Below are 27748 nucleotides of genomic sequence, written 5' to 3'. Positions count from 1 at the left end.
GCATATAATAAAACCTCAAGAATGTTCATGCTGTTATCATAAGAATGATTATTACAAGGGCCTGCCAGGGAGACAACTTGGGACTATGGGCGGAGGAGGCTATGAGCCCTGGCTAGAGGGGACAGTTGTGTCTGGCTCTGTCCTGTTGTTCACTGTCGGGGAATAGTAAGGCTAATAGTTTTCAAGAGATGATAGAAATCTATATATGTAGGGGAAATTCTAATTATGCTGGGCATAGAATAAGGACTGCATTTATACAAGTGGTTTACTACTGAGCCTTGTCTCCAGCCCTTGGTTTTTAAAGACAGTCTCACTATGTAGCTCAGGCTAGCCTTGATCTTAAAAGCCTGGTGCCCAAGTACTGGGATTACAAGCAAATGCCACTGTGCCTGGGAAAAATATCAATTCATTTTTAAAAAGTATAGGCCGAAGAAAATCGGTCTGTAGTTTATAATAGGCACTATTCATTCACTTACTAATATATGGTTTGACACAAGGTTTCATGTCGACTGCTATATAACTGAGTCTGGCCTTGAACTCTAGATCCTTCTACTTATGCCTCCTGAGTTCTGGGAGAGCAAAGATTTGCTCCTATGCACAGCTTTATTTTATCATAATTATTGTTTATTTATTTTAAGATAGGTTCTTACTGCATTACTTTGGCAGGACTTAAGTTAATAGTAATCTTTTATATCTCTTGAGATCACAACTATGATATCATTTAACCTGATTGGCATTTATTTTGGTGTGTGATTATTTTTTTTTAGTGTGTGTGCACAAGTGTGTGTTATGTCGTATGACATGACAAGATGAATCTTTTTAAATTGTTCTCTACGTTTATTTTTTGAGATAGGACCTCTCATGAATCTGACCTCATCTATTCCGTTAGGCTGGTTGGCTAATGAGATTTAGGGACCTTGTCTCTACCCTGTCCCCAACCCCTCCACTCATAGGGTTTGCCAGTGTGCCCATCACTTTATATTCATTTCAGGCACCCACACTCAGGCTGTCCTGCATGCATAAGAAACACTTTACCAACTCAGCACTCTCCCCAGCTTGTGGTAGGCCTCTTTAAAGAAAGGAAGGAAGGAAGGAAGGAAGGAAGGAAGGAAGGAAGGAAGGAAAAACAAGCATTACTTTGGATTTCTAAACCATTCAACAAGGCATTTATGGTGCTAAAACAAGGTGTATAGTTTTAAAGCTCACAGCCTTCATGCATCTATAAGCCAAAATTAATTTGCAAATGAAATGCAAAGAAGCCCAGCCAGTTTAATCAGATTTCATACACTAATTTAATGAGGGGGATGAGTATCTTGATGCATCTTTAGTGTTCCTGAAAAGAGCTCCCTTGCTGATTGCCTTGCTGGTCCTTTTTGGCTTTAGCTAAGACTCTACAGTGTCTCAATTCTCCAACACCCTTTCTCATTTTTAAAAAGATTAACTTTTGTGTATATGAATATATGTGCACATGTGTATACATGGCCTATGGAGGTCAGCAGAGGCAGCTGGATCACTTGGACTTAAAACTGAATTTGCCTGTACCCTCTTTTCTTCAGTCTGCAACAGTCAAAGCAGTGCTGCTTTCTGGATAGAGAAAAAAGTCAGATTGCATATTAGAAAATAGTGCTTCCTTCTAAGGCAATCGTGGATATTGAGCCCTTTAATTGGGGGCTGAACAACCCTTTCACAGAAGTAACCTAAGACCAACAGCAAATACAGATATTTAAATTATAATTCATAATAGCAGCAAAATTACAGTTAGAAAGTTGCAATGAAAATAGTTTTTTTTTCAAAATAGGGTTTCTCTGCTCTCAAAATTAACTCTGTAGTCCAGGCTGACTTCAAACTCTAAGATCTGCCTGCCTCTGCCTCACCCCCAACCTCCCCACGACAAAAATATTAAAAGGTTGCAGCATTAGAAGGGCTGAGAACTACTGTTCTAAGAGGTCATTCAGTGATCCACATATTACTAGACCTTTTTTTCTTTTAGATTATCTTCCGAGTGAAAACAGAAAATTACAAGATTCTTATTTAGAAGTAACATGGGCAGTCTCATTCCTAGCACTTGGGATGTATAGGCAGGAGGATCACGAGTTCCAGGCCAGCTTCCACTACATGGCAAGTTAAAAGTCTCGAATTTTTTGTAAAGCAGACCTGTAGCTAGTGTGAACCTACACTAGCCCATCTTTTTATATGGGTGATGAGGATTTAAACTCTGGTTCTTAGCCTTGTACAGTAAACAGTTTATACTAAACCATATCCCTACTCTTCTTCACATTAGTTTTTTTTTTAAACAAAGTCTTCGTGAACTTGAAGCTTATCAATTTGGTTAGACTGGCAAAGCAGCAAGCCGCGGATTCTCCCGCTTCACCTCCCAGCGTTGTGACCTCAGGTGTGTACTTCCACACGTGGCTTTCTACGTGAGTGCTAGGAGTTAAAGTCAGGTCCTCATGCTTGCTCAGTTCTGTTTTGTCAGTTTAGTAGTAAGGTAGTGACAAAGATTCTGTTGGCCTTAGGTTACTCCTGTGAAAGAGTTGTTCAATACCTTATAAAAAGTTTCAGAATCCACAGTAAATAACCCCACAACCACCAAACCAAAATAACCAGTGTTTGCAGCTGACCCCTGTCCAAGTATGGAGTACCCTTTAGTACTGCTCGGCAGGAGCTCTGCCTTAGCCTTCACTCCCTGCTGAAGCAAGACAGGCTAGAGGGGACATCCGAGACCTTTGCAGGTCTTTTCTGAGCACGTACTCCTTGCCTTCTAAATTTCCAGAACTATGTAGAGCTGCCTCAAAGAGAAGGTAACTAAGTCCATGTTTACACTAGTGCCTATGCTTGGTACAGTGTGGCTCTGTGGATCCTGACTAGTGTGTGATGTTTCTACCATTGTCACTACAGCTCCCTACACAAACTAGTACTGCCCCCACCCTAATGCCTTCTGTGTGTCTCCTGTTAATTCTTCCCATTGTCTTCCAGAATGCCACATAGGTGGAGTCATACAATATTTGCCCGTTTTATTCTGACTGTTACAATACCTGCATTTCTGGTCCTTCCCTTCCTTTGTGGCTTGATAGCTTATTGCTCCCATCCCCTTAGATTTGTTTTATTTTGTGTGTATGGGTATTTTGCCTGCATATATGTCTAGACATGACTGATGCCTATGGAGGTCAGTGGAAGGCATCAGATCCCTCAGAATTAGAGTTGCAGGTGGTTGTAAGCTGTTATGTGGATACTGAGAATAGAGCCCGGTTCCTCTATAAGAAAAGTCAGTGCTCTAAACTGCTGAGCCATCTCCAATTCTGGTTTTTGAGACAAGGTCTCATAATATGACCCTGGCTGGCTAGGAACTTGCCAGGTAGACCAGACTTCGAATTTATAGAGATCTGCCTCCTTCTGCCTCCTGAGTGCTGAAATTAAAGGCATGCACCACCACACACAATATTCTACTTACTGCCTTTTTACTACTAAATAATACTCCATTCACCTGTGAGAGATTCTTGGTAACTTCCAGGTTTGACATTTATGACTAGAACTGTTATGAGCACGTGTGTTCAGGTTTATTGTATGGTCATGTATTTTGAGTTACACAGACTAGCTCCCGGGAGAGCTGTTGCTGGTGGTGTGACATGATTGTGTCTAGTGCTGTGAGAGACCTAAGGTGAAGACTTTTCAGAGTTCTTACCCTGTGGTGCACCATCACCCCAGCTGTCTCTTTGCCTTTAGCAATGCCCTCTTGCAGCTCATCTCCGCCATAAGGAGTTCCTGATGAGGTAAAAATAAGATCAAGACCTTCACCATGGGCTTTCAGGGAACCAGAACAGGTCAGATGGGAGGCTCTGGTTCTTTAAGAGCAAATTCTAGCATCAGGAGCCATTACCAGATGCATAGCTAACTCTTCAAGACCACTGCTGAGCCAGGGAGTGGGATAGGCTAGAGTAAGTTAGAGTTCTGCTCCGTCCAGTGGGTCATTTGTTCCCTGGAAAGTCCTGCTGGGGCTGTCAGCGTTTCACCATTACTAAGAGCTTTTGATAAAGATTTTTGGTTTGTTTTGTTGGTTTCTGAAGACATATTTCACTGTAGTCCTGGTTGTCCTGGAACTCACTTTTTAGACCAGCTGACCTCAACTCAAATAGATCCATCTGCTTCTGCCTTCCAAGTGCTGAAGTTAAAGGCGTGTTCTATCACCACATGATAAAGTTTTTTTGTTTTGTGTTTGTGTTTCTGTGGTAAGATAGGTGGGAACCATTTGAATTTAGTATTTTTCTTTTCCTTTCTTCCCCTTTCACTTCTCTAATTCTCTTCTTACCTTTCCTACCCCTTCCCATCTTTCTCCTCTCTACATTCCTATCTTCCTTCCTCCTATTCTCTTTTCTTCTCCTACTTGCTTTTCCTAGGCCAGTTTTGAACTCCTGGATTCAAGGGCATTTCTCACTCAGCTTCTGGCATACTAGGTTATAGGTGGACACCACTGCAAATTCCCTAATCTTTTTATTATAAGATTATTCACATATTCTTTTGAGTGAGTTTTGATAATTTATTTCTAGAAATTTGCTTATTGATATTTTTGTATGTGAGTTCAATAACGAACATAATTGGGTGTGTATTGTAGCTTATCTACTGTGCGAGTGTACTTTCTAAACACAGTTCTTCATAGTACTTCCTTGTAATTTATTTTTAGAAGGTGGTTACTAATACTTCCTCTTTTATTCCTTTTTGGGGGGAAGGAGGGGGAGGATTATTGAGACAGCATCTCATGAAACACAGGCTGGCCTCAAACTATCTATTTAGCTAAGAATATCTTGCCTCTATATCCCAAGTGCTGGGACTACAGGTACACCTGGTTTATGTGATGCTGGGTGGAGCCTAAAACACTGTGTGTGCTAGGTAAGCATTCTAACTGAGCTACACCCCCAACTGGACTTCAGCATTTACTCTATATTAAAACTTATTGTACTTACATTTTTTTTGCGGGGGGAGGGGGTATGAGACTTTGCCAGTCCAGGCCATTTTACACACACAGTGAACCTCCATTTGGGCAGTGGTACCTCGTGTGTCTCCTTGCAGTCCACCATTCCTGTCTCGTTGACAGATGAGGACATGGGGCTCATGGAACTTGCCCAAGGTCGTGTGGCAAGGTTAAATGGCCAAAAACAGGCCCATTTAGGTAGCTGCATTTTCAAGTCCACATTCTGCCTATTACACCTACCACCTCTCAATTCTAATACCTCCTTGTTCATTCTCAGGGCTCTCCCCTTCCTGACTCTGGACACGGGCTCTGGCCAGGATTTGGCAGTGGAAAGCCATGGAGCCATACAGTCTTGGGGAAGAGGGAGCACTTCCGTCGGAAGGGCACCTCCCATCCTTCTCTGAGAGTCAAGGGCTCAACTGCAGTGACACACTCAATCGGGACCTGGGCCCCAGCACACGGGACCTGCTCTATGCTGGCTTAAGCGGTTTGGATTTTGAGCCCAGTCTCTCCACATCAGATATGCCCAGTGAAGTGCTGGAGGACAATCTGGACGCCCTGTCCCTATACTCGGGGAAGGACAGTGACTCTGTGAAGCTGCTGGAAGAGTATGCAGACTCTGAATCACAGACTGCCTTACAAGGTGAGGCTGCTCATGGACTGAGCACCTACAGGTCCTACAGGTAGCCAGGGACTGAATCTGCTGGCATTGGCTAGGAAAGGTCTCCTTAGCTGGGCATGGTGATGCCTACTCATAATCTCAGCGTGTAGAAGACAAACGGGGAACACTAAAAATTGAGGCTAGCCAGAGCTATATAGTAAGAAGACCCTGTCTCCAAAAACAAACATGCTAAACTAAAGGGAAGAAAGGAAAAGAAAAACACAAAACAAAAATCTCTTTTACAGGAGACTTTTGGCCTACTTGGAATTGTTCCCAGCTTGTGGGTTCTGGGGGTTAAATACAGGTCCTCAGGCTTCCATGGCATGTGCTTTTACCACTGAGCCATCTCACAGACTGAGATCTGATCTTTTATCTGTGTGTGGGCCGACCATCAGGCTTGTAGGGGACTATCCTATCCCTGCCATACCTTAAGAGCATCCTTCCAGAATAAGTGAGGATCCTGTCCATTCCGATCTGTACTTGTCTAGCTTTTGCAGGCCTCATGTCCTCAGCTGTAAAATAAGGGGACTCCAGTCCTCTCATGCCCCCGCTCCAGAACAACAGCGGTGGGAAGTGACAAAGGAGAAGACTGCAGAAGCCTCCCATATACCATAATGTACCAGGCAGGTATTAGGCACTTGATTAGTTCCTGCTTTGTCTTTTTCAAAGACATCTTTCTAGAACACGGAGGCTCCAGGACTGTAGACAGCATGGCGCCCGGCTGCTTGTTTCACAGCCAGTACTGTCAGCAGTGCTTCTTCTTAGACAGCCTCTCCAACATGGAAGAACAAGATGGAGTTACTGAAATAATTGAGCAGCTTGAGAAATTAAGTCTCATTTTAGTTTACTGTTGGCCTGTGGATAGAGTTCATTTGGTTTTGGTTTGGTTTGGTTCTGACCCTCTTTATTGTCTCCTGGCAAGTTGCTTCAATGGGTTGATTGGGGTAGAGCTCCTAGGAGTTTATAATCCCACTGTTTGCAGGGAAGTCCACGTCTAAATGCCCTGAAACTCAGATAATAATCTGTTGGGATTGTGTCTCAGGAAGTGCTCCAAGAACTTGCTACCATGAAAGATTTCTGCAGGCCCCATTCCAAAGATTACCAAGCAATGATAGGCCTGCCTGTGTTGGAAAGCAAGAAGTCTTAGGAACTTAGAGGAGAGTTCACTTGGGAAGACAGACTATGGTACTAGCCAGGCCCATGGCTGTGGTATGGCACTCACCGTGGGCCATGGTGATTCTGAAAAATGCTTGTGGTGGAGATGTGTGCATCTTCCTGGACACAGGAACCCTAACTGTCATGTTATTCTTAGGGTTCTGCTTAGTTTAGCCTTTCTTTATGTTCAACTGTTACAATAACCCCAACCCAAGCATTAAATTTCAACTCTATGCTTTTAAAACTTAAATTAAGGCCCATATAAGTAAATATGCATATGTCAATTTTTTCTTTTTTTGTTTTGAGAAGATGTTTTTACTATGCTAGTGATCAAGTTAAGCTTGCCCTGAATGCCTGGGCTCAAGTGATTTTCCTGCCTCAGCCTCCCAAATACTTAGGACTAAGGTATTCATTTACATTTATTTATTTGAGACAGGGCCTCACTGTGTTGTCCAGGCTGTCAGACTCTGAGTAATTCTCTTCTCTGTTTCCCAACTGCTGATGACCACTGGCATGAGCTACCACTCCTGACTATATGTTTTTGTTAGAAAAGTAAAATGTCCCTGGGGGACATTGGTGCACACACCTTTGGTCCCAGCACTCTGAAGGCAGAGGCAGGTGGATCTATGAATTCGAACTCAGCCTAGTATATAGAGTGAGTCCCAGGACAACCAGGGCTACACAGAGAAACCCTGTCTCTGTGGAAAAAAAGAAAAATGTATTTATTATAAAAAATATAGAACAAAGCAAAAAAAACCACCTCTAAGCTATGTACTACACACATAAATACTTTTTTGTTTTGTGGGGACTGTCCACTGTGTGTCCCAGACTGGCTTGAACTCAGCATTTCTCCTACCTTGGCTGGGACTACAAGTGTGAACCAATAGGTCTACCTCATAAATCTTCAAATTCATGGGTAAAATTGCTCAGATATATACTGTTTATGTTTTACAGTTAGTGCACATTAAAGGCTCTGAGTTCCAATCTTCAACAGTACACTCACACACATAACTGATATGACTGTGTTTGCTGCTTTAAGTACTTGGTGTATGTGTGTTCTGAGACAGCAGACCGACCGCTATTACCACAGGTGTTCTGTGTTGTTGGATTGTTAAAGGGTTTCCATGAACAGCTTTAAAAATATTTTGCTTATGCATATGTGGGAATGTCTGTGGGTGTGTATTCTACATGTATGTAAGTGTCTGGTGGGGGGGGGGGGACAGAGCAGACACTGGATCCCCTGAAGCTGGAGTTATGGGCAATTGTGAGCTGCCTAACATGGGAGCTGGGAACTGGACTCTGGTTCTTCTGTCTCTCCAGCTGCAGTGAACAGCTTTTTACATACTGAATTTCCTTTTGGATTGGTTCACTGAACATTCTGCTTGCAGTTTTTCAGCTTCATGACACTGTTTTCTAGAAAACTCAGGTGACTGTCTAGGCCAATAGCTTTGCTTATTCCTATGTCCTTGTCACTTTTGTTTTGATGTGGTCTGTTTTCTAGGTTTGCCATTGCTTTAAGGTAGACTTAATGTACCCCAGCAAGGCTGACGACTATATCCAAGGGAGCCTGGTTTTATCTTTTTATATTTTACAGTTTTTGTTTAGTTACTTGCCAAGGTGATTTTTCTCCCTTCAGTCTTCTTGTCCCAAGCCTCTCTCTGTCCCCTTGAAACAAGACACAACCTATCTGTTCTCTCTCCACACACTGGCCTTTCTAGTACTGGACACTTCACCTCCCCCACCTAAATGTCTCCAATCCTTCCACTGCCCTTCAGGAGACATAATTCATATGGTAACAAGGGATACAGAAAACGTGGTAATTTCAGATACACACAGGGGTAAGAGAAATAAAATCTGCCCATCTCTCTGTAATTGAACCCCGATCTTCCTGTTTCTTTCTTTCTTTCTTTCTTTTTTTTTTTTTTTTTAAATTTATTTATTAAGATAAGTACACTGTATCTATCTTCAGACACCAGAAGAGGGCATCAGATCTCATTACAGATGGCTGTGAGCCACCATGTGGTTTCTGGGAATTGAACTCAGGACCTCTGGAAGAGCAGTCAGTGCTTTTAACCACTGAGCCATCTCTCCAGCTTCCCTGTTTCTTTTAAATGTACTTTTTTTTTTTCTCATCTGGGGTAATTCTGTTTTTAAATAGACTGCTTTCTCTTTTCTTCTTTTCTTTCTATTTTAGTAGTAAGTATTATAGTATGAATATTCTTCCATGTTTTTAGATATTTTTCCATTTTTTGTTTGGAAAGTTGTTTAATAGGTCATAATACAAGTTAATGTGTAGCTCATTTATGGAGTACGTATTAAGCACTAGCACATGTTAGACCCTGGGTTCAATCCCCAGTGTCTGTCTGTCTGTCTGTCTGTCTCTGTCTCTCTCTGTCTCTGTCTCTCTCTCTCTCACACACACACACACAAACAGAACGAGAGCAAGAGAGGGAGAGAGAGCAAATAAAGCAATAAAGCACTCACATCTACCTACTCCAAGTTCTCTAGTCAGATATAAGGTTGTTTTTAACATTTTCCTAGAAAAAGCAGGTCAGTTTTTCTTTTTGGTAAAAAGGTGATAATCCAAGAGCAGAGCAAGATGGCGAGTGCTTTTGGTTTGGACAATGCATCTCCAGGTAGACATTGTGTGGGTAGGCTGGCTTCCACCCCTGCTTGTCCTATATATACTGTTGTCCTAGAAGCTCATGCTGATGTCATTGATATACCTCCACATCTTGTACCAAGACCCGGTGCAGTCCTATAGACAGGGCCTGCTCTAGACCTCAGTTTCCTTCCAGCTAAGCCTTGTCTTCTAGCTGTGTGGAGCCTCTGAGGTGGAGGAGTCCTCAGGTGCACAGGGTCCTATGCTGAGGGTCTGTATTGCTTTAGCACTCCCTATCCTATCTCTACATAACCTGTGCTTTCTCCCTTTGTTTAGACCTGGGGCTGGGCGCACTCAAAGTGCCTAAAGAGGCTGATGAAGGAGGCAGGGCCACTGGGAGTACAAGGAAAGGCAAGCGGCAGCACAGTTCCCCTCAAAATCCACTCCTGGACTGCAGCCTGTGTGGGAAAGTGTTCAGCAGTGCCAGTTCCCTGAGCAAGCATTACCTGACGCACAGCCAGGAGAGGAAACACGTGTGCAAAGTCTGCAGCAAGGCCTTCAAGCGGCAGGACCACCTGTATGTCAAGAGTCTGGCCAGGAGGCGGGCAGAGGGCATGCACCTGTCCTCCCCACCCTGTCACCCGCCCATCCAGTCCTCTGTTCCCACTTCTGTGCTCCTCGGATATGTGTCCCCTGTTCCCTTCACACTGCTATTGTCTGGGGCAGTCTCTTTACTGAGCCTCCAAATTTACACCAATGAGGAGATCCCTGCCTCTATTTGCAGTTTATAAATATGATGAGTCACCAGGCATGATAGTACACTGGGGAGGTGGAGGCAGGAGTAGCAAGAGTCTAAGGCCAACCTCAACTACATACATTACAGATTTGAGGCCCACCCTGACTACATGAGAAAACAGTACAAATGAGGTTGGCTAACTTGGTAAAGAGATGCCTAAGTCCCTCGCAGGTGTCTAAGGACAACAGGTCTGCAACCCCTAAAAAAAAAAAAAAAAAAAAAGCTTAGAGCAAAATTCCCTTGTTATGAATGTCTCTGTTGCTGTGTGGCTCGAGAGTGGGAGAGGACAATGCCTAAGGTAGAAGGAGAGACTTCGATAAGTCTACCTCTAGCCCAGCCTCACCTTAGGCAGAGGTCATTTTCTCCTAGGACTGGTACTTAGGTCTTTTTGAGTCTTTCCCTCACAAGATCATGGACATCCTCTATAGAAAGACAGTAGTCATTAAAACATCCCAGCCACATGCACTGGGATTGTCCAAAGCTAGACTGTTAGAACCCCAGAAATAAGGGCTTACTGTTCACTCCATTACTGTATACATAAGCAGGAGTAGGCACAACATATATTTACATGCATTTACAGTTCCACAGATGATTGACATATTTATTGCCTTTTGGCTCTAGGAAGTTTTTATTAACTCTCGGTAAGTTAGTTTCTTGGCTGAAGGGGGGGGGTCTGTTCGAGGAAGCTGTCACCACAGACAGCACTGTGGTGGTCCCAGATTGGCATTTCCTCAGATGTGTTCTATAGAGCTCTGCTTATCAAGAAGGCTGATGGAGCCATATGAAAGCAAAGTTAGAGACCCCTCCACACACACCCAGGGCTTTGTGAGCCCAAAGTAAAGTGGTGTGTGAGCATGTGCGTGCGTGCGTGCCCTAACACATCCCTGTTGTCTCTTGTGAACTCACTTTGGGGGAAAGCTGATCTGGCTTCCATGGGATTTCAGTGTTTGTTAGTGATGAGCGCAGAGAAGTGAGTCCCTCCCAGTTGGTTAGACAAAGTAGGGGTTTCAAGCAGTTCCTATATTGAGGTGTGGTGACTTCCTGGTGACCTTCGTTCCGTGTCTCACTACAGGACTGGGCATATGCTCACCCACCAGAAGACCAAGCCCTTCGTGTGCATCGAGCAGGGTTGCAGCAAGAGTTACTGTGACTACCGCTCGCTGCGCCGCCACTACGAAGTCCAGCATGGAGTATGCATCCTGAAGGAGGCTCCACCAGAAGAGGAGGCCTATGGGGACCCAGCCCACAGCCATGATGTGGCCAACCAGCCTCCACCCAGTGGCCTGAGGTCCCTGGGGCCCCCAGAAGCTAGGTCCCCTGGCTCTGTCTTGCCCAACCGAGACCTCCTTCGCTGTATTGTGAGCAGCATCGTCCACCAGAAGATTCCTTCTCCTGGCCCAGCAGTGGGGCCTTCTGATACTGAAGCAAGGAGCTCAGCCTGCGCCTGCCCCACCTCACTGGGGCCATGTACACTGGCCAGCGCCCCGGGGGCCCCAGGAACCCTGGGCTCTGAGATTCCCGAGGAAACGCATCCCCCACGGAAGGACGCTGCCACTGAAGTGCTCACGGCTGTCCAGTCAAGGGCAGCTGAGAGCAGTGCCCCCGATCTACCAGAGTCAGAGCTGGAGCCAGAGTCTCCACGGCTTCAACGCCCATCCTCCCTGGAGGGCTGGCCAGAGGGCAGCTCCCTGCCGGCCTGCCTGCCTCTCTTCAGGGGTCACTCTGTCCCCTCAGGATCCCAGCCTTCCAGCCACAACTTTCAGTGGCTCCGGAACTTGCCTGGCTGTCCCAAGAACAAAGGCAGCAATGTGTTTATGGTCCACAAGCCCCCTGCCGTGGCCTCCCGGGAGGGCTCTGAGGGGAGCTCTGGGCCCAGCAGCACCCCTACCTCAGTGGAACCTTCACCCAGCCTGGGCACCAGCCAGGAGGACCTGTTGCCATTTCCTCCTGCACTCCTAAAGGCCCCTGGTGAGGCCTCCAGTGAAGTCCGGCAGGCAACTGGGGAAGATGAAACCTGGGCTCCCAAAAAGTGCAAACCTGACTGTGAGTCATTCCAGTGGCAGAGCCCCACCGAGCTTGGGCTCCAAGATGCACAGAACACAGGTGGGCTCCCCTCAGATGCCACGCCCCTCTTCCGGCAGCTGTTCATGAAGTCACAGGAGTCTCTGGTAAGCCATGAGCAGATGCAGGTGCTCCAGATGATTGCCAAGTCACAGCGGATCTTCTCTCATACCCAGGTGGCTACAGCCTCAGCCCAGAGACCAGGGCCTGAGGGCAAGCAGTCTACTCTGAAGCCATTGCAGGGGCCATGGCCACCAGTATCCACTGTAGATTCTTTCCAGATAGGCCCTGGACACTCAGAGCCAGAGGGATCTCCAGTCCGCAGGAGGAAAACCATGTCTGCAGTGTCCAGAGAAACGTCTCCTGGTGGCCCTAGGCGAGACACAAAAGGAGGCCCCAAAGTGGCCTCTGCACCACCATCCCTCACGGGGCCAGCTCTGCACCCCTCCCGGAATCCAGACAGCTCTTCATTGGCCAAAGGGACCTTGGACCTGGGGGACATTATCCCCAGTGCAGGCTCCAGGCAGTCCCAGTTAGGTGGAGATGAGTCAGCTGGAATCCAGCTGGTTGGGAAACAGGGGCAAGGAGAGAATGGCCTGGCTTCAGGGGCCATGAGAGGTGAGAAGGGCCCAGCCTGCCCCCGAGGTGGAGGCTACAGGCTCTTCTCAGGGCACCCCAGAGCCCAGAGATTTTCAGGTTTCCGGAAGGAGAAAGTGAAGATGGATGTGTGCTGTGCAGCTTCTCCCAGCCAGGTGGCCATGGCCTCCTTCTCATCAGCTGGGCCTCCAGCAGATCCACCCAGAGACATGAAGTCCAAGCTGACAATCTTCAACAGAATCCAGGTATTTGTAGCCCTCTATTATGTTCTGGGCTGTGGCAGGGCTGTGTGTATGTCCTTGGATGTCTAGCATTGGTGAACTGTCCAGGTACTTGCCCACTGCAGTAGGTCTTCAGATGTGACTTTAAGAGGCACTGATTGCCGTTGTTCACTAAGCTACCTTCTCCGCTTTCCTTTGCCTCCTACTTCCACCTAGATTTCCCTCCTTCAACTCTTGAGGGAGATAAATGCCTCCTCTATTAACTGTTAACTGTGTGATGGCTGTGTATCCCCCACACATACTCAGAACCCAGGTCCTTTGTGCATCATGCAGTGACCATCTGCTCTGGGCAGTTAGCCACTCCTCTTAGTGAGACCAGCATCATTCCTCCATCTCACAGCTACTACTTTATAAACATTTACATCTTTGTTAGCCAAATAATGCATAATGAACCCTTACAAAGTTGGTTATTTCTCAGACATTGGTGTAGTCACAAGTTTACACGACTATTATTGTTGGCCAGAACACTTTACTACTCCCAGAAGATACACTGCAACCCTTAGTAATCACGCTAGTCTTTTGGTGTCTCTACCATTATCCTTCCAGCCCTGGGTACCCACAAATTCTCTGTCTCCATGGTTCAGCTACTCTGGACATTTCATGTCAGTAGAGTCAGATGTTCTGTGGTTTATGTCTGGTGTTGCCTGTTTGTATCCCGTGATTAAGGTCCATTAATATGGCAGCATCTGTCAGTGCTTCATATTTTTTTAGAAATTAAAAACAATATTTACATTTATTTATAGTCAGGTATGTAAATTTAACTGGCCTGGGACTTGCTATGTAGTCCAGGTTGGCCTTCAACTCACAGAGATCAGTTGAGATCAGCCTGCCTCTGCCTCCCCTGAGCGCTGGGATTAAAGACCTGTGCCACTTGGCACACTTTTTGTTGGGGTGGGTATTAATATGGTCATGAGCATGTCACAGGTCATGTGGGACTCAGAGGACAGCTTGTGGGAGCACGAGCTCCTTCCACCAGATAATCAGACTTGGCAGCAAGTGCCTCTCCTCCCCTCTACCCCCCCCCCCCCCCCGCCATCTTGCTACATACCTATTCCGTTCCTTTTTCTGACTGAGAAATATCCAGTGGATAGACAGGCCAGTTTTTGGCCATTTACTAGTGGACTATTTCCACTCTGGCTCATGTGAGTGAGCTACTGGGAAGGCTATGTATAGCTTTGTGGGGGGTGCATGTTCTTGTTTCTTTTGACTAGACCCAAGGACTGGAATCGCCAGATCCTGCAGAGTCACTTGCTCAATGTTCAAGGAGTGACCAGACTACTTTTTAGAGAACAGCAGTCTTCTAGTGCCTTGGCCATGCACATGTGCCCTGGTTTCTCCGTGCTCTGTGCTGTCACAGTCACACTAGGCTATGAAGTGGTGTCTTCTGTGCTACTGCTGACATATATATGACATATCACACACACACACACACACACACACACACACACACACACACACACACACATTCTGTATCTACATCGGGCATGTGACTTTCTCTTTCCTTGTGTGAGCTGCTTTTTCATCTTCTATGTGAATATTTGTGGAGTTGAAGCTTCCAGTTTTAATGGGTCCAGTGGGTCTGTTGGATTTTCTGCTTTGCTTTGGTGTCAGATCTGAGACACCATTGCCCAGAGCACCATCAAGCCAACTTCCCCAATGCTGTCTTCCTTGTTCCCTTGTCTGGGCTCTGCTGGCTCAGATATCTTCTCGTCTGCAGGGTGGAAACATTTACAGACTCCCCCACCCAGTGAAGGAAGAGAGCCTGGCAGGAGGATGGTGAGTTCAGTCCTCTAGCTTCCCAGTACTGCCTTGAGTGAGCGAGCCAGATGCCTCCATCCCTACAGAGGATATATCAGCCCTTGGAAAGTTGAATATGGTCTTCCATTTTCATTGTTTAGTACAAGTTTTCAGTGAATTGAGGTTACATGCAAAAAACAAACAAAACAACAACACCCAAACCAAAAGCAAAGACAGCAACAACAAAGCAGCAGTCAGGGCTACAGCTTCATTCTCCATCCTCCCTCTGCCTTCTCTATCCACAGCCATCAACCAAATGGGGGTCCCACAGACTGGATGGAGTCAAAGAGCACGTTTGTGTGCAAGAATTGCAGCCAGATGTTTTACACCGAGAAAGGGCTGAGCAGCCACATGTGTTTCCATAGTGACCAGTGGCCATCACCTCGAGGGAAGCAGGAGCAACAGGTGAATGGGCAAACGGTGGCTTCTGTAGTCTGGGGTTAGACAGGCTTGGGGATGGATGAAGAGACAGTGCATCCATCTCAGGTTAAAGGTAGCATCCTGGTAAGGATGATGGGATGACATGAGGGCCAGGGCCATCTGTGCAGGCCTGGAGGAACCCCACCAGCCCTTGAACCAGCTTTGTGGACTTCTCTGTGTCATCAGGAGCCACTTCTTCTCCCTGGCTGCTCCTTACCGTAGAGCTACTAACTCTATGCTCAGGTATTTAGCACAATTTTTTACTGAGGCCTGCTGGGGACAAGGGTCCCCCAAGGCTAAAACGCCCTTGGAGAACATAACCATAGCTGGGGAACTCAGCCAAGATGGGTGCTTCTCCAGCTGCTGTTTCCCACTTGCTGTGGAAATCCTAGGAAAACTCCAAACCAGAAACACCCAGAAGTCCTCACTCTAGAAACCTTGGTTTGAACCCAGAGTCAGCACTGCCTGAGCCCATGTCCAGCCTAATGATGTGAGTGCTGATGACAGAATGATATTGACAGCCCAAGTCTTGACCCTAGTCAACAGTGACCCAAAAATTGCAGGGCTGGGATACAGGAGAAGAAGGAACTGAGGAAGGCTGAGGGGCTAGGCAGGAAGGTATGTCAGAGCTAAGACCTGGAAGAATAGGAAGGCTGGCGGGGGGAAGGAATAGTAGAAGATATGAAAGGTCGTTATGACTGCAGTGATGGATCTCCCTTAGTCTTATCATTACTACTGGACCCTTGCCCGAAGTGCCCGGGTTGGTGCTAGGCCAGTGTTGTCTCATGAAAGACTCAGGCATCTGGGAGAGCACATTTTTGTTGCCATAATACTCTTGTCTCTGGCTTCCTCCCCTTTTTTAATACATATTTTTGTTTTCTGAGTTTTTTGTTTGCTTATTTATTTTGTGAGACAGGGTCTCTATTATAGCCTTGCCTTACCAGGAACTGGCTATGTAAATCAGGCTAGCCTTTTGCTTCACTTGCTATGTAAATCAGGCTAGGCTTTTGCTCCACTTTGCTTCTGCCTCCTGTGTGCTGGGATCAAAGCCACACACCCTGTATCTGACCCTCACTCTTGGAATACTTGTCGCTTGATCCACTGAACTGCCCTGTTTATCCCTATATGACTGGAGGAGGAGGCTCTGCCTCAGGATATCACTACACTGACTGTGCTAGTCAGCTCTGGCTTATGTGGGGCTGGGTATAGACATGGCAGACATACATATCCTCCTTCCTTCTGTCCCCATGACAAGCCTCATTTTCCCATCCCTGGACAAGCTGAAGATGGAGTTGGTACAACAGATGGTTTCAGGTGGCACCTGTGGTTCTATCCTCTTTTCTTTAGGGACAAGAAAAAGATGGAGAAGAGAGAGACATTAAGGAGAGCAGCCAGTACAGAAAGCGGAAGAAGCGGCCCCAGCCCAAGGCCCTGTTTGCCCCTCCTACACCCTCTGTCCTGGGGGAGCCAGGCCCAGGAGGGTGCCACCAGAGCTGCCTGCGCTCTCCTGTGTTCCTGGTGGACCACCTCCTGAAGGGCTTGTTTCAGTGCTCTCCCTACACACCACCGCCTATGCTTAGCCCAATTCGTGAGGGCTCTGGGCTGTACTTCAATACACTCTGCTCCACATCCAGGGCTGGGCCCCACCTCATCAGCCCTGTACTTGGTGAGTGAGGCTAGAAGGCTACTTTGCTCCAGTCTAAGGTGCTTCTGGCCCACAATCTCTCTGCCTTGTGGTACATGAGCCAGCCATTCTTTCCAGCCTTGTATGTGCCTGTTCTGGGGGACTCGGTGCTACTCAAAAACATACCAAGATGATTCTTCTAAAGGTTTGGTTGGTTGTTTTGGTTTTCTTTTTCTTTCTTTTTAACATCCAGAAAGAACACATAGAGGCCACTCAGGTCAGTCCCTCTTCTGTTCATTTTTATAACCACTATGGAGGCAGAGACACACACCATGCCTGCCTGCCATGCAGATCAGCCATTTCAAGCTTGTGCTTTGAGACTGCTCTCTGGCCTCTGAGCTTCCCTGCACACTATCTTTAGAGGGTTTTTGCCATCCCAGAAGCCTGTACTCCAGGTAGCTACACCACCCTTCTGGCTTTCATTCTCACAGTCCTGGGTATTTCATATCAGTGATAACATACAATGTGTGGCTTTTTGTGTACCCTCCATTTTACTTAGTTTGATGTATTCAGGGTTCACCGGTGGTAGTGTGTTAGAACGTCTTTTTTATTGGTGAATAATAGTCAATGGCCAGACCACTCTTTTTAATCATCAGTTGATAGGAATGGGTATTGTTTTCCTTTTGGCTATTGTAAATAATACTGTAACTTTAAACTGCATAGTGGTTTAGTGGTTCTCAGTAATGATACAGGACTATCTATCATCGTCCCATAATTGCTTTTCAGATATTTTTTTTTTCACACAAGAAAAAAAAACTGCCACCATTCCTTTCTCATTCTCTTGTCCAGGTTCTGGCTGAGCTCATCCAATTTTTGTCTCTATAGGCTTGGCTGCTTGAAAGGTTTCAAACACATGGAATCACAGTATGTGGTTCCTTATGCTTGGCTTCTTTTACTCCCAGCCATGTTCAGATTCCATCTGTGCTGTGGGATGTCTTGGTAATTTTCTCCCAAGGGTGAAGATTATCACCCTGTAATATTTCTCATAAGCCAAGATTGGTAGCAACAGATTTTCCTTTATCTTCTTTAAATCTGGGGGTCTTTTTCACTTTGCTTTTTAAGGTTAGCTTTCTGGTATAAGACGACATTTTACTTTCAGCACAGTCCTGTGCCCCTGTCTTCTAACCACCAATCTATTAGAAGTCAACTGTGTTACTGGAAATCTGCATAGGATGAGGCGGGTTAATATTTGCTTTCTGTTTTTCTCATTTTGCTTTTGAGATTTTAATCTTTGACTTTGCACTTTTGCCTCTGTGTTTGTCCTATTTAGATTCACAGTGGTTATTGTATGTGTATATTGTTTCTCACCAAATCTGGGGGCTCTCCTACCATTCTCTCTTCAAATATCTTTCCATTCTCTTCTCCCCTCCTCCCTCCCCTCCCCTCCCCACCCTCCCTTCCCCTCCCCTGTCCCAGGCATCCATTGCCTGTGGTTTCAGCCTTCAGTGGTATACACCCTTCTGCATTCTTTCCCTCCTCAGGTTCTGAATTCATTCCCCTCCAAGTTTGCTGATCATTTCCTTCTACCAACTCTGGCAAACCTGTTGAGTTTAACTTGGACCATTGTACTTTTTATCACCAGATTCCCACCTCTTAAAGTTATTCCTTGATGAGAATCCATTGTTCTGCCTTTCATGATGTTTTAATTGTTAAGTTTTTAAATTTTGCTTTCTTTTTAAAAAATTACATCTATTTGTGCACATGTGGAGGTCAGAGAGCATCTTGGACTCAGTTCTCTCCTTCCACAGTGTATGGCCTGGGAATCAAACTCAGGTCATCAGGGTTGGCAGTAAACACTTTTCCCCACCAGAGCATTTCAAAGGTCCTTCTGCAGTTTCCTTAAGCCTGTGAGCTGTGTGTTGTGGAGTAGCCCCATCTTTAAGTGCAGTCCTTGGAAGAAAGCACTAATTACCCAAGTCAGGAGCTTGTGGGGAAGAAAGTCAAGCTTGCTCAAGACTCTCAGACTCTGATTCTTATCAAGAGAAAGTAGTTTTTTTTAATTTTTAAAGCATATATTTATTGGTTGATTAATCGTATGTGCACGGGTTCCATGTGTGGAGTTCAAAAGGCAACTTGTGAGTCAGATCTCTTCTTCCATTTAATGGGTTCTGGGAATCGAATCAAAGGGTCTAGGACAAGTGCCTTTGATACCTGAGCAATCTCACAGGCCTGTTAACTGTTTTAATGTGTGGGGTTTTTTACTAGTTTTTAACCATCTATTATTTATTTACTTGTTTGTTTATGTTTGTCTATCTGTCTGTTGTGTGTGGGCACATGTGAAATGAGGGGCCAACATGTAGCAGTCAGTTCCCTGTTTCCACCACATGGGCCCCAAAGATTAATCTAAGTTCTTCAGACTCAGCAGTATTTTCATCAGCTGAGCCATCTCAGGAGCCTCACCTGTTGGTTGGTTTTTTTGAGACAGGGTCTTTCTGTATAACCCTGGCAGTCTTGGACCTTACTGTGTAGACCAGTCTGGCCTTGAACTTACAGAGATCTGCCTGTCTTACCTGCTCTGTGTTTGTTTGTTTTATTTTAAATTACTCGGTTTCTTCTTCTGCTGTTTTCAGAGGTCTTCCTCTTCCTCCCTGCCTTACAGTTTGTTTTCACCATGTCCACAAAGGCAGGTAGAAGGCCCAGAGAATCTTGTTAGGTCAGTCTTGTTGAGCTCCTTCCCCGTGTGTTTTCTAGACCAAGACGGCTCCTTTGGCATCTGTGTGGTGAAGGATGATACTAAAATCAGCATCGAACCGTGAGTTTGAACACTTAGTTCCCAAGTCCTTCTAGTGAGGTGCTTTCACCAGCCTGATCTTCCAGAGCCTTCTTTCCCAGGCCTCTCTTCTGAGGGAAGGGCAGACTAGATGCAGATATTTCATACAGATGCTGTGGGTCTCTCCAACAGTAGGTCAAAAGTTTCTGCGGTGCATGGGTGGGACAGCATCTCTGCCATAGACCTGGGTTCTGGACAGTAGTGACAGCGTGGTGGAGGAGGCTGGTGCATCTGTGGGTTGTAGCTTGACACAGGTGTTCTGAAATGCCTGTGTCTGTTGGGTGATGAGGGTAATAAGCAGCCACATGTTTGAGAAATGACAGCAAACTGCCATGTGCAGGCTGTGGCTCTGAGCAGAATGCATGATACATCTCTGCTGTTTCCTGGCTTGGGCAGCTTTGCATCCCAATATTTGTGTGTGGCCTTGTTTCAGACATATCAACGTAGGAAGCAGATTTCAGGCGGAGATCCCAGAACTGCAGGAGAGGCCGCTGGCCAGAGTGGAGGAGAATGTAGCGTCTTTGGTTTGGAAGCCATGGGGAGATGTGATGACCAACCCAGAGACCCAGGACAGAGGTAGCTGAGGCTTTGGTCAGATCCCAAGGCTCCTCCTTTCCCATCCAACTGCAGGAAATGTACCTTTGTCCCAGCATCTCTCCCTTATTGCATTGTTCTCCCCACCTCCCACTTGCCAGTGCAGGTGCCAGGCCAGGGTTCCTATGGTTCCTCTTCGTCCCCTTACTCAGCCTGCCCCTACCTTGGGGATGTAAGGAAAGGGGAATTGACCAGGAGCCCCTGTGCTCTGAGGAAGACCACCTCCCTCACATGCCTGACTTCATTTTTTCTTCCTAATGCACTTCGGTTTTGCTGGGACCACAGTGATGGAGCTCTGCAATGTAGCATGCTCCAGTGTGATGCCAGGAGGGGGCACCAACCTGGAGCTTGCCCTGCACTGCCTGCATGACGCCCAGGGCAGTGTTCAGGTGAGACCCTGGCACCCTGTGCACACTTGAGGCTGGGCTTTCAGGGACCTGGATGGCTCAGCCGAGGGAAGGTGAAGGTCCAAGTCTGCAGTCCCTTGAGGCTGGAATAGCAGCGTGGGGGAGTAAAGGTGGATCAGTTACAGGATTTGTCTGCCAATTATTGATCCTCTAGGACTGCAGTTCTCAACCTGTGGGTCATAACCCTTTTGGGATCACCCAAAGACCATTTAAAAACAAAAATTTTATATTGTGATTTATAACAACAGCAAAATTACAGTTATGAATTAACAATGAAAATAGTTTTATGATTGGGGAGTCACCACAACATGAGGAACTATATAAAAGGGTCACAACATTAGGAAGGTTGAGAACCACTGCTCTAGAAGGGGTTCTAGGGTAGAGTAGGAGGAGCAGTGTTTAAAACCTGAGACCCAGTGCTGGGCCATGCTTTCTGCCAAGCTGTGGGGGCAGTGTCTGCCAAGCTGTGGGGGCAGTGTCTGGCATGTGTATACTGAGCACCCACTGGGTCTTCATCATGTGTGCCTCTGTCCTTGGCTTCATACTTCATCATGTGTGCCTCTGTCCTTGGCTTCATACTTCATCATGTGTGCCTCTGTCCTTGGCTTCATACTTCATCATGTGTGCCTCTGTCCTTGGCTTCATACTTCATCATGTGTGCCTCTGTCCTTGGCTTGATACTCCATTGTCCTCATTCAGGGAGTTCTCTGAGCATCCCTGGCTGTCTTGGATCTTGCTCTGTATACCAGTTTGGCTTTGAACTTAGATCCACCTGCTTCTATTTTCCAAATGCTGGAATTAAAGGCATGCACCACCACCACTCTGGAAATCCTCATTTTCGTTTTGTACCAGATCCTAAAAAGGGGATTAGAGTAGCCCCTTACCTCACAGGGCTTATAACTTACGAGAGTCAAAAGCTTTAAATATTGCTGAGGGATGTGGTTGTTCACGCCTGTGCTTCCGGCACTTGGAATAAGTTTAAGACCAGCATGGTTACAGTATTAGGTTTTGTCTCAAAAAGTTAAAGGCTGGTATGTGAGGCCAAGCTCCACCCCCAGCTCTGCTGAAAGGAAAAAGTAGCCCACATGGAGTGCAGAAGAGGGAATAAAGTGGAGTGCTGGCTGAGAGGGCACTCTTCTAGGCAGCAGCCTCTGGTGGGTCAGAGAATGTGCCTTACAAACCACACACTGTATTCTTCATGAAAAAAGTCATATTTTTAAGGCAAAGATGACATTCAAAGGGGTGCTTAATGAGGTCATCATGGGCCAACAGGTTGTCTACTAGCATAAGGACCAAGCACCTATAGGTCACCTTGAACAAGTTGACATTAGAGACATTTGTTTTTCAATGAAAGAAGAATGGAGACAGTCCCTGATTCTCATGCCTCGTGAGTGGCCCACACCTCCTGTCCTTCCAGGTTGCCCTGGAGACCCTGTTACTCAGAGGACCCCAGAAGCCCCGGACTCATCCACTGGCTGACTATCGCTACACAGGTGACTGGAAAAAGGGCTGCTTGATACTGGGACCTGGCTGATCTCTGCCAGGGATGATGGCAAACTTCACTTCTGCCTCTTCCCCTTGGCCTTCTTTTCAGGGCCTTTGTTTGTGTTCCTGAAGGGCCTGTTTTTTCTGCAGGGACTCAGCAGGCACTGCTTTGAGCTCACTAAACCCCACCAGCCCTATTCTATCATTCACTCAGAGTTCTTCCAGTGAGATTGGTGTTCCTGACTAGGGCGGGGGGTATGGACTTAAGCTGAGCACGTCAAAGTCAGGCAGCTGGAGCCCACCTGTTTTTGTTAGGCCACTAAGGTCCCAGCCCATTGCCCACGTCTGTAACATGAGGATAGTGAGACCCCAGCTTTGTAGCATTAGGGAGCACTGTCTGAAATTAGTACACATCAATGTTCATAATGTCAGTCAGGCTGTGGTCCCTTGAGAAAAACCTACCCTTCCCCGGCAGGTTCCGACATCTGGACCCCCATAGAGAAGAGGCTCTTCAAGAAGGCATTCTGTGCCCACAAGAAGGACTTTTACCTGATACACAAGACGGTAAGATGACAGAGGGCTGGGGCAGCAAGGCCTGTGTCGCACAACTGTCCCTACCTGCCTGCAACACATTCAGTAACTTGTAAGCGGCTTGCTACCTTAGAAGGCTACCCTGCTGCCCTGCTTCTCATCAGTAAGTGCTGCTCACTCCAGCTCAGCACTCGCTGCTTTTTCTGATTTACTCCTGTGCGTGTGCTGGAAAATACACAAACAAAACCCAATGCTCTCTTCTGTTGCTGTTGTTTGTTTGTTTGTTTGTTTGATTGGGTGTTTTGTTTTTTGAGATGGTCTCTCTATGTAGTTCTGACTGTCCCACTATGTAGAGCAGGTTGGCTTCAAACTCACAGAGATCCACCTACCTCTGCTGGAATTAAAGGGGTGTGCCACTACCACCCAGCTCTTTTTTCTGTTTTTAAAAAATTACATATATAAAACCACACATAATCACGGATGAATATTTTACAGATATATGAATCTGTAAGATTGTCACCACAGGCAAGATAGCAACTTCTCTGTGATGCCCAGTACTACTTCCTTCCCTGGCAGCCCATCACACATGCCACCGTACCACCCTCCATGTCCCTGGTCAGCCCTGGTCTGTAAGAAAGTTTGTACTTTCTAGAGTTTTACATTATTAGGGCGGTCAAACAGCATGTGTCCCACACTTCATCTAGCTGCTTATACACTGGATACTTATGTGAGCCCATTGATAAAGTAAAGTGATTATGAGCGCCATGTACGTGCTCTCAGAGTTCACCACTCTTCCCAGCACCGTTTCTTTCTTTGTTTTTGGCTGGAAGGTGAATTTGCTCCTGTTGCTCTATCTTTCTTAGAAGCAGAAGCCAGTTTCCATTTCCTATTAACTTGGAGCTGTTCCCTAAGCAGAGGACATGCTGCTTGACTTCTAGTTAGTGACAGCACACAAGCAGTTTCAGATTTATGTGAAGAAAGTGTATTCTGGAGTGAGGCCCTCACTTGGTCGGTTAGTTTCCTGGGAAAGTTTCACAGGCAGCTCAGTTTTCCTTCCACCTTACCTTCCTTCCTCTTCCCCTCTTCTTGGTGCTGGGAATGGAACCCACATCCTCTTTCACAGTAAGCAATCTCTCTACCACTAGGTCCCATCTCCAGCTCTCTAGTTTTGTTCCTTCCACCACCATCCAGAGGTTCTTTCTTAATATAAGGCATCATCAGTGTTTGTCCCAGGATGGCCTCAGGCTCTCAGTCCTCCTGCCTCAGCCTCCTGAGATCTAGGATTACGGTCCCATGTCACTCACTACACTTGGCTCTAGAAGTCATTGGTTTGTTTGATTGATTGGTGTTTTGTTTTGTTTTGTTTTTCAAGACAGGGTTTCTCTGTGTAGCCGTGGCTGTCCTGGAACTTACTTTGTAGACTAGACAGGCCTTGAACTCACAGATATTAGCTGCCCTCGGCCTCCCAAAGTGTTGGATTAAAAGTGCCCACCAGAAGTCATGTTTGTTGAAACGTAGTTGCTCTATATCCCTGACAGGCCTGGAACTCACTGTGTACTCCAGCCTGTCCTGGAGCTCTCAGAAACCATGCTGCCTTTGCCTCCAGTCACACGCGGTATGACATGCAACTCAGGAGTCGTGTTTTCTCAAGAATCAGTGATTGGGCCTGAGTGCTGTGCACTTAGAGCTGTCCTTCTCTGGGGCCACTTTCCCTGGAGGGCTTCCTAGGCTATGTTTAGCTGTGGTGGCTGAAAACTCACCACAGAGGAAAGGCATTCTGTGTTACTCTTAATCTCACCAAGTATGGCTGTTGCCTGCTGTAATGTCACAGTGAGCCTCCTTACCAGAGGGCCTTTGTGTGTCTTCCTGTGGGAAAGAAGCATGCTGATGGCTACTGTGTGGCTTCACTTTGGACCCCTCACCACCCAGAAGGACCAAGATCCCTCCCTGCCTTTGCCCAGCCATGGGCAGAGATGTTGGAGAAGGGATTTCCAGGGTGGAGTTCACATGTGAGGTACTGCCCACAGCCTGCTTCTGTATCTTCCTTTCCACTAGATCCAGACTAAAAGTGTAGCACAGTGTGTTGAGTACTACTACATCTGGAAAAAGATGGTTAAATTTGACTGTGGCCGAGCTCCTGGGCTGGAGAAGAGGGGCAGAAGAGAGCTGGATGAGATAGAAAGGACTGAAGACAAGGTAGAGGACGCATGAGGAAGTGGTCTGGGTGCTTCTGTGGTCCAGCCAGAGGGTGGTGGAGGCTCTCAAGGGAAGGTTTCCCTGTGGAAGACATGATACCACACTAGTGTCCTAAGTCATCTTTACCCTCTCTGTAGGTGACTTGCAGCCCTCGAGAGAGACCCACCCACCGTCCAACTCCTGAGTTAAAGATAAAGACCAAGAGTTACAGGAGGGAGTCTATTCTTCACTCCAGCCCAAGTGCAGCCCCCAAGCGCACCCCTGAGCCTCCAGGGAGTATGGAGAGCCAGGGCGTGTTCCCTTGCAGAGAGTGTGAAAGGTACCAGCCTTCCCTCTGGGCCTTTACCCTCTGGCCTGACTTGCTTCCCATGCTCCTCTGGCTCTGACCCACATCCTTGTGACTCCTCAGGGTATTCGACAAGATCAAGAGTCGAAATGCCCACATGAAGCGCCACCGTCTCCAGGAGCATGTGGAACCGGTTAGGGTGAAGTGGCCTGTGAAGCCCTACCCACTGAAGGAGGAAGAAGAGGAGGAAGAAGAGGAGCTGGGGGCTGACATGGGCCCCCTGCAGTGGTGACTTCTTGCTAGAAGAGATCCAGCTCTGAACCAGAGCCCTGGGCTCCTCAGAAGTGTTTGGAGCACTCTTATCCTCTCTGTCCTCTCACTTCTACCCTTGCTAGCAAGTTTGGCTAGCATTTGGACACGAACAGGCAGAAGCTCTCGAGGTAGCTTTGGAGTCATGTGGGTAGCCCGAGGCTCCATTCTCTCCTAGTTAATAGTTGCTTACTTGCAGTCCCAGTCACTTTGAGCAGGGGACCCTGGGAGGCAGAAGGTCTGGTCTAGGTGTCATTTAGCTTTGAGCTGTAGGCATGGGACTGACATTGGTTAGAGACAATCAGTAAGGACACCTGAAATACAGTGAGCTGGGCCCTCCTCGGGGCAGGGCCTCCTTGCATTCCCACCATCCCTAGTCTTGCAATGACTGTATATTGTTAGGTGTATTTTTTTACGTGTCTGCTTGTATCTTATTAAATTGGGTTCTTGAAGAGCTGTCTTCCAAGTCCCAAGCCTGTGTGCTTTGCAGAAACTTCAGGGCCATAGCTGGGGCCAGAAGGTGAGCAGATAGAGGGGAGAAGGTGGGCACAGCCAGCTGTGCTCTGGTTAGCAGCACACCACCAGCTCTTCTCGGTCTGCAGATGGACATGCACACACAACAGTGGAAGCCCCGTCTTCATAGAGATCATTTTAGGAGGGGCCTTGTGGCAGCGGTGAATGAGCACACAGGTAGTGGCAGGAGGCACGATCTGGCCATGATAATGGAAAGGGTTGGTTAGACTGAAGACAAAAAAAGCATGTATGGATGTAGCTTCTCAACCAGAAATGAAGGAGAAAGATCCTGATAGCAGGCAGAATGGTGCCTTGGCTACAGCCTATATAAGGTCAGAGACATCTATACCAACCCCAACCTGCAAGAACCATGCCCCGCCTCCTGTATCCCAGGGCCCCATCCCAGCACTACAGAGAAGGTCTCAACATCTCAGCTAAAGCTTAAAGGCAGGAGGGAGCTGTTGAGACACCTTGTTGGAGGAAAATGAGGGGTACAGGGCAGCCCAGGAGCCAGAATGGCTTTCTTCCTACCTACTTGAACATTTTCCTCCAGTGTATGTAGCTGGTAAATGAGGAAATGCACCTTGCCTGATGGGTGTTCCCAGTGACCTGAACATTGCTCTGCAGTGAGCATTCCACCGCTCTACCCTGAATGACTCAACTCCATGAGTGGAAATGCAAGACTTGCCTCATCTGTTGCTGCATAGCTCATTGTTCCAAAAAGATGGCAGCTTGCAGCAAATGGATGTGGAACCATAACTGCTGGTGGCCATCCAGACTCACCAGCTCTAAGGTCACAGTACAGCTGTGAGCACAGGTACATTTGGGAAAGTGCTCACTGGCAAAGGGTCAGGTCAGAGGAAGATATCGTTTGCCTTTTCCTGTTCACAACACCCAACTCACATAACACTTCCTGGAATGTTCTCTGCTTATCAGTAAAGTTTAGTAAAGAAGAGATACAGATTCCTGCAGCACAGCACACTGTTGGGACTGGAATTGCTGTGGACAGGGCCCTGGGGACTGATCTTAAGATAACTGTAGATTTACAGAAAACTAGCATGGTACCAAAAGCGCCCACATACCCAATTTCTCATACAGTACAGAGTGTCATTTTCTACAGATAAGAGCCACTGTCAGTAACTGATGCCCATGCTTTATTTGGGCTGTGTGTGTGTGTGTGTGTGTGTGTGCGCGCGCGCGCGCGCGCGTGCGTAGACCAGAGATTGGTGTCTTCTTCCATTGTTCTGCAACTTATTTTTTTGAAACCAGATCTCTTTCTGACCCTGATGCTTATTGATTCTGCCAGAATGGCTGAACAGCAAGCTCCAGACATATGCCTGTTCTCCACCCACCCACTCCTGTTACAGTTACACACTGACACACCCAGCTTTTTACGTGGGTCTGTGTATCCAGTGCCATTCTGTGTGTGGCACTGCAAGATACTCTAAACTTGAAGGAGTCAGTTCTCACTTTCCACCAAGTGGGTCCCAGAAATCGAACTACGGTGTTAAACTTGATAGCAAATGCCTTTAGCAGCTGAGCCATTCAGCTAGAAATGGAGATCTCTGGACTCCCCGAGCCAATTCTAGAGACGATCGCCAGAGGGAGTATTTTTACTACATAGCTTTTTCCCAACC

At 46.8% G+C, this 27748-nt stretch overlaps 1 protein-coding gene across 1 annotated transcript; it reads left to right on the top strand.

Annotated features, from left to right (window-relative positions):
• Positions 1–5302: 5302 nt before the first annotated feature.
• On the top strand, positions 5303–25581 carry ZNF541 (zinc finger protein 541; the record flags this gene model as incomplete). Its single annotated transcript, XM_080908913.1, has 14 exons — positions 5303–5609; positions 9721–9961; positions 11253–13083; positions 14837–14895; positions 15162–15321; positions 16684–17002; positions 19712–19772; positions 20224–20366; positions 20670–20773; positions 22209–22284; positions 22752–22840; positions 24863–25003; positions 25141–25322; positions 25413–25581. 14 exons carry the CDS (start codon positions 5303–5305, stop codon positions 25579–25581), a joined length of 3882 nt encoding a protein of 1293 aa, XP_080765039.1.
• Positions 25582–27748: the final 2167 nt, after the last annotated feature.

The sequence above is a fragment of the Micromys minutus genome (genome assembly GCF_963924665.1).
Source record: "Micromys minutus genome assembly, chromosome: 32".
Classification (NCBI taxonomy): Eukaryota; Metazoa; Chordata; class Mammalia; order Rodentia; family Muridae; genus Micromys; species Micromys minutus.
Note: the sequence above shows the minus strand (reverse complement) of the source record. Positions and strands in the feature narration are given on the sequence as shown.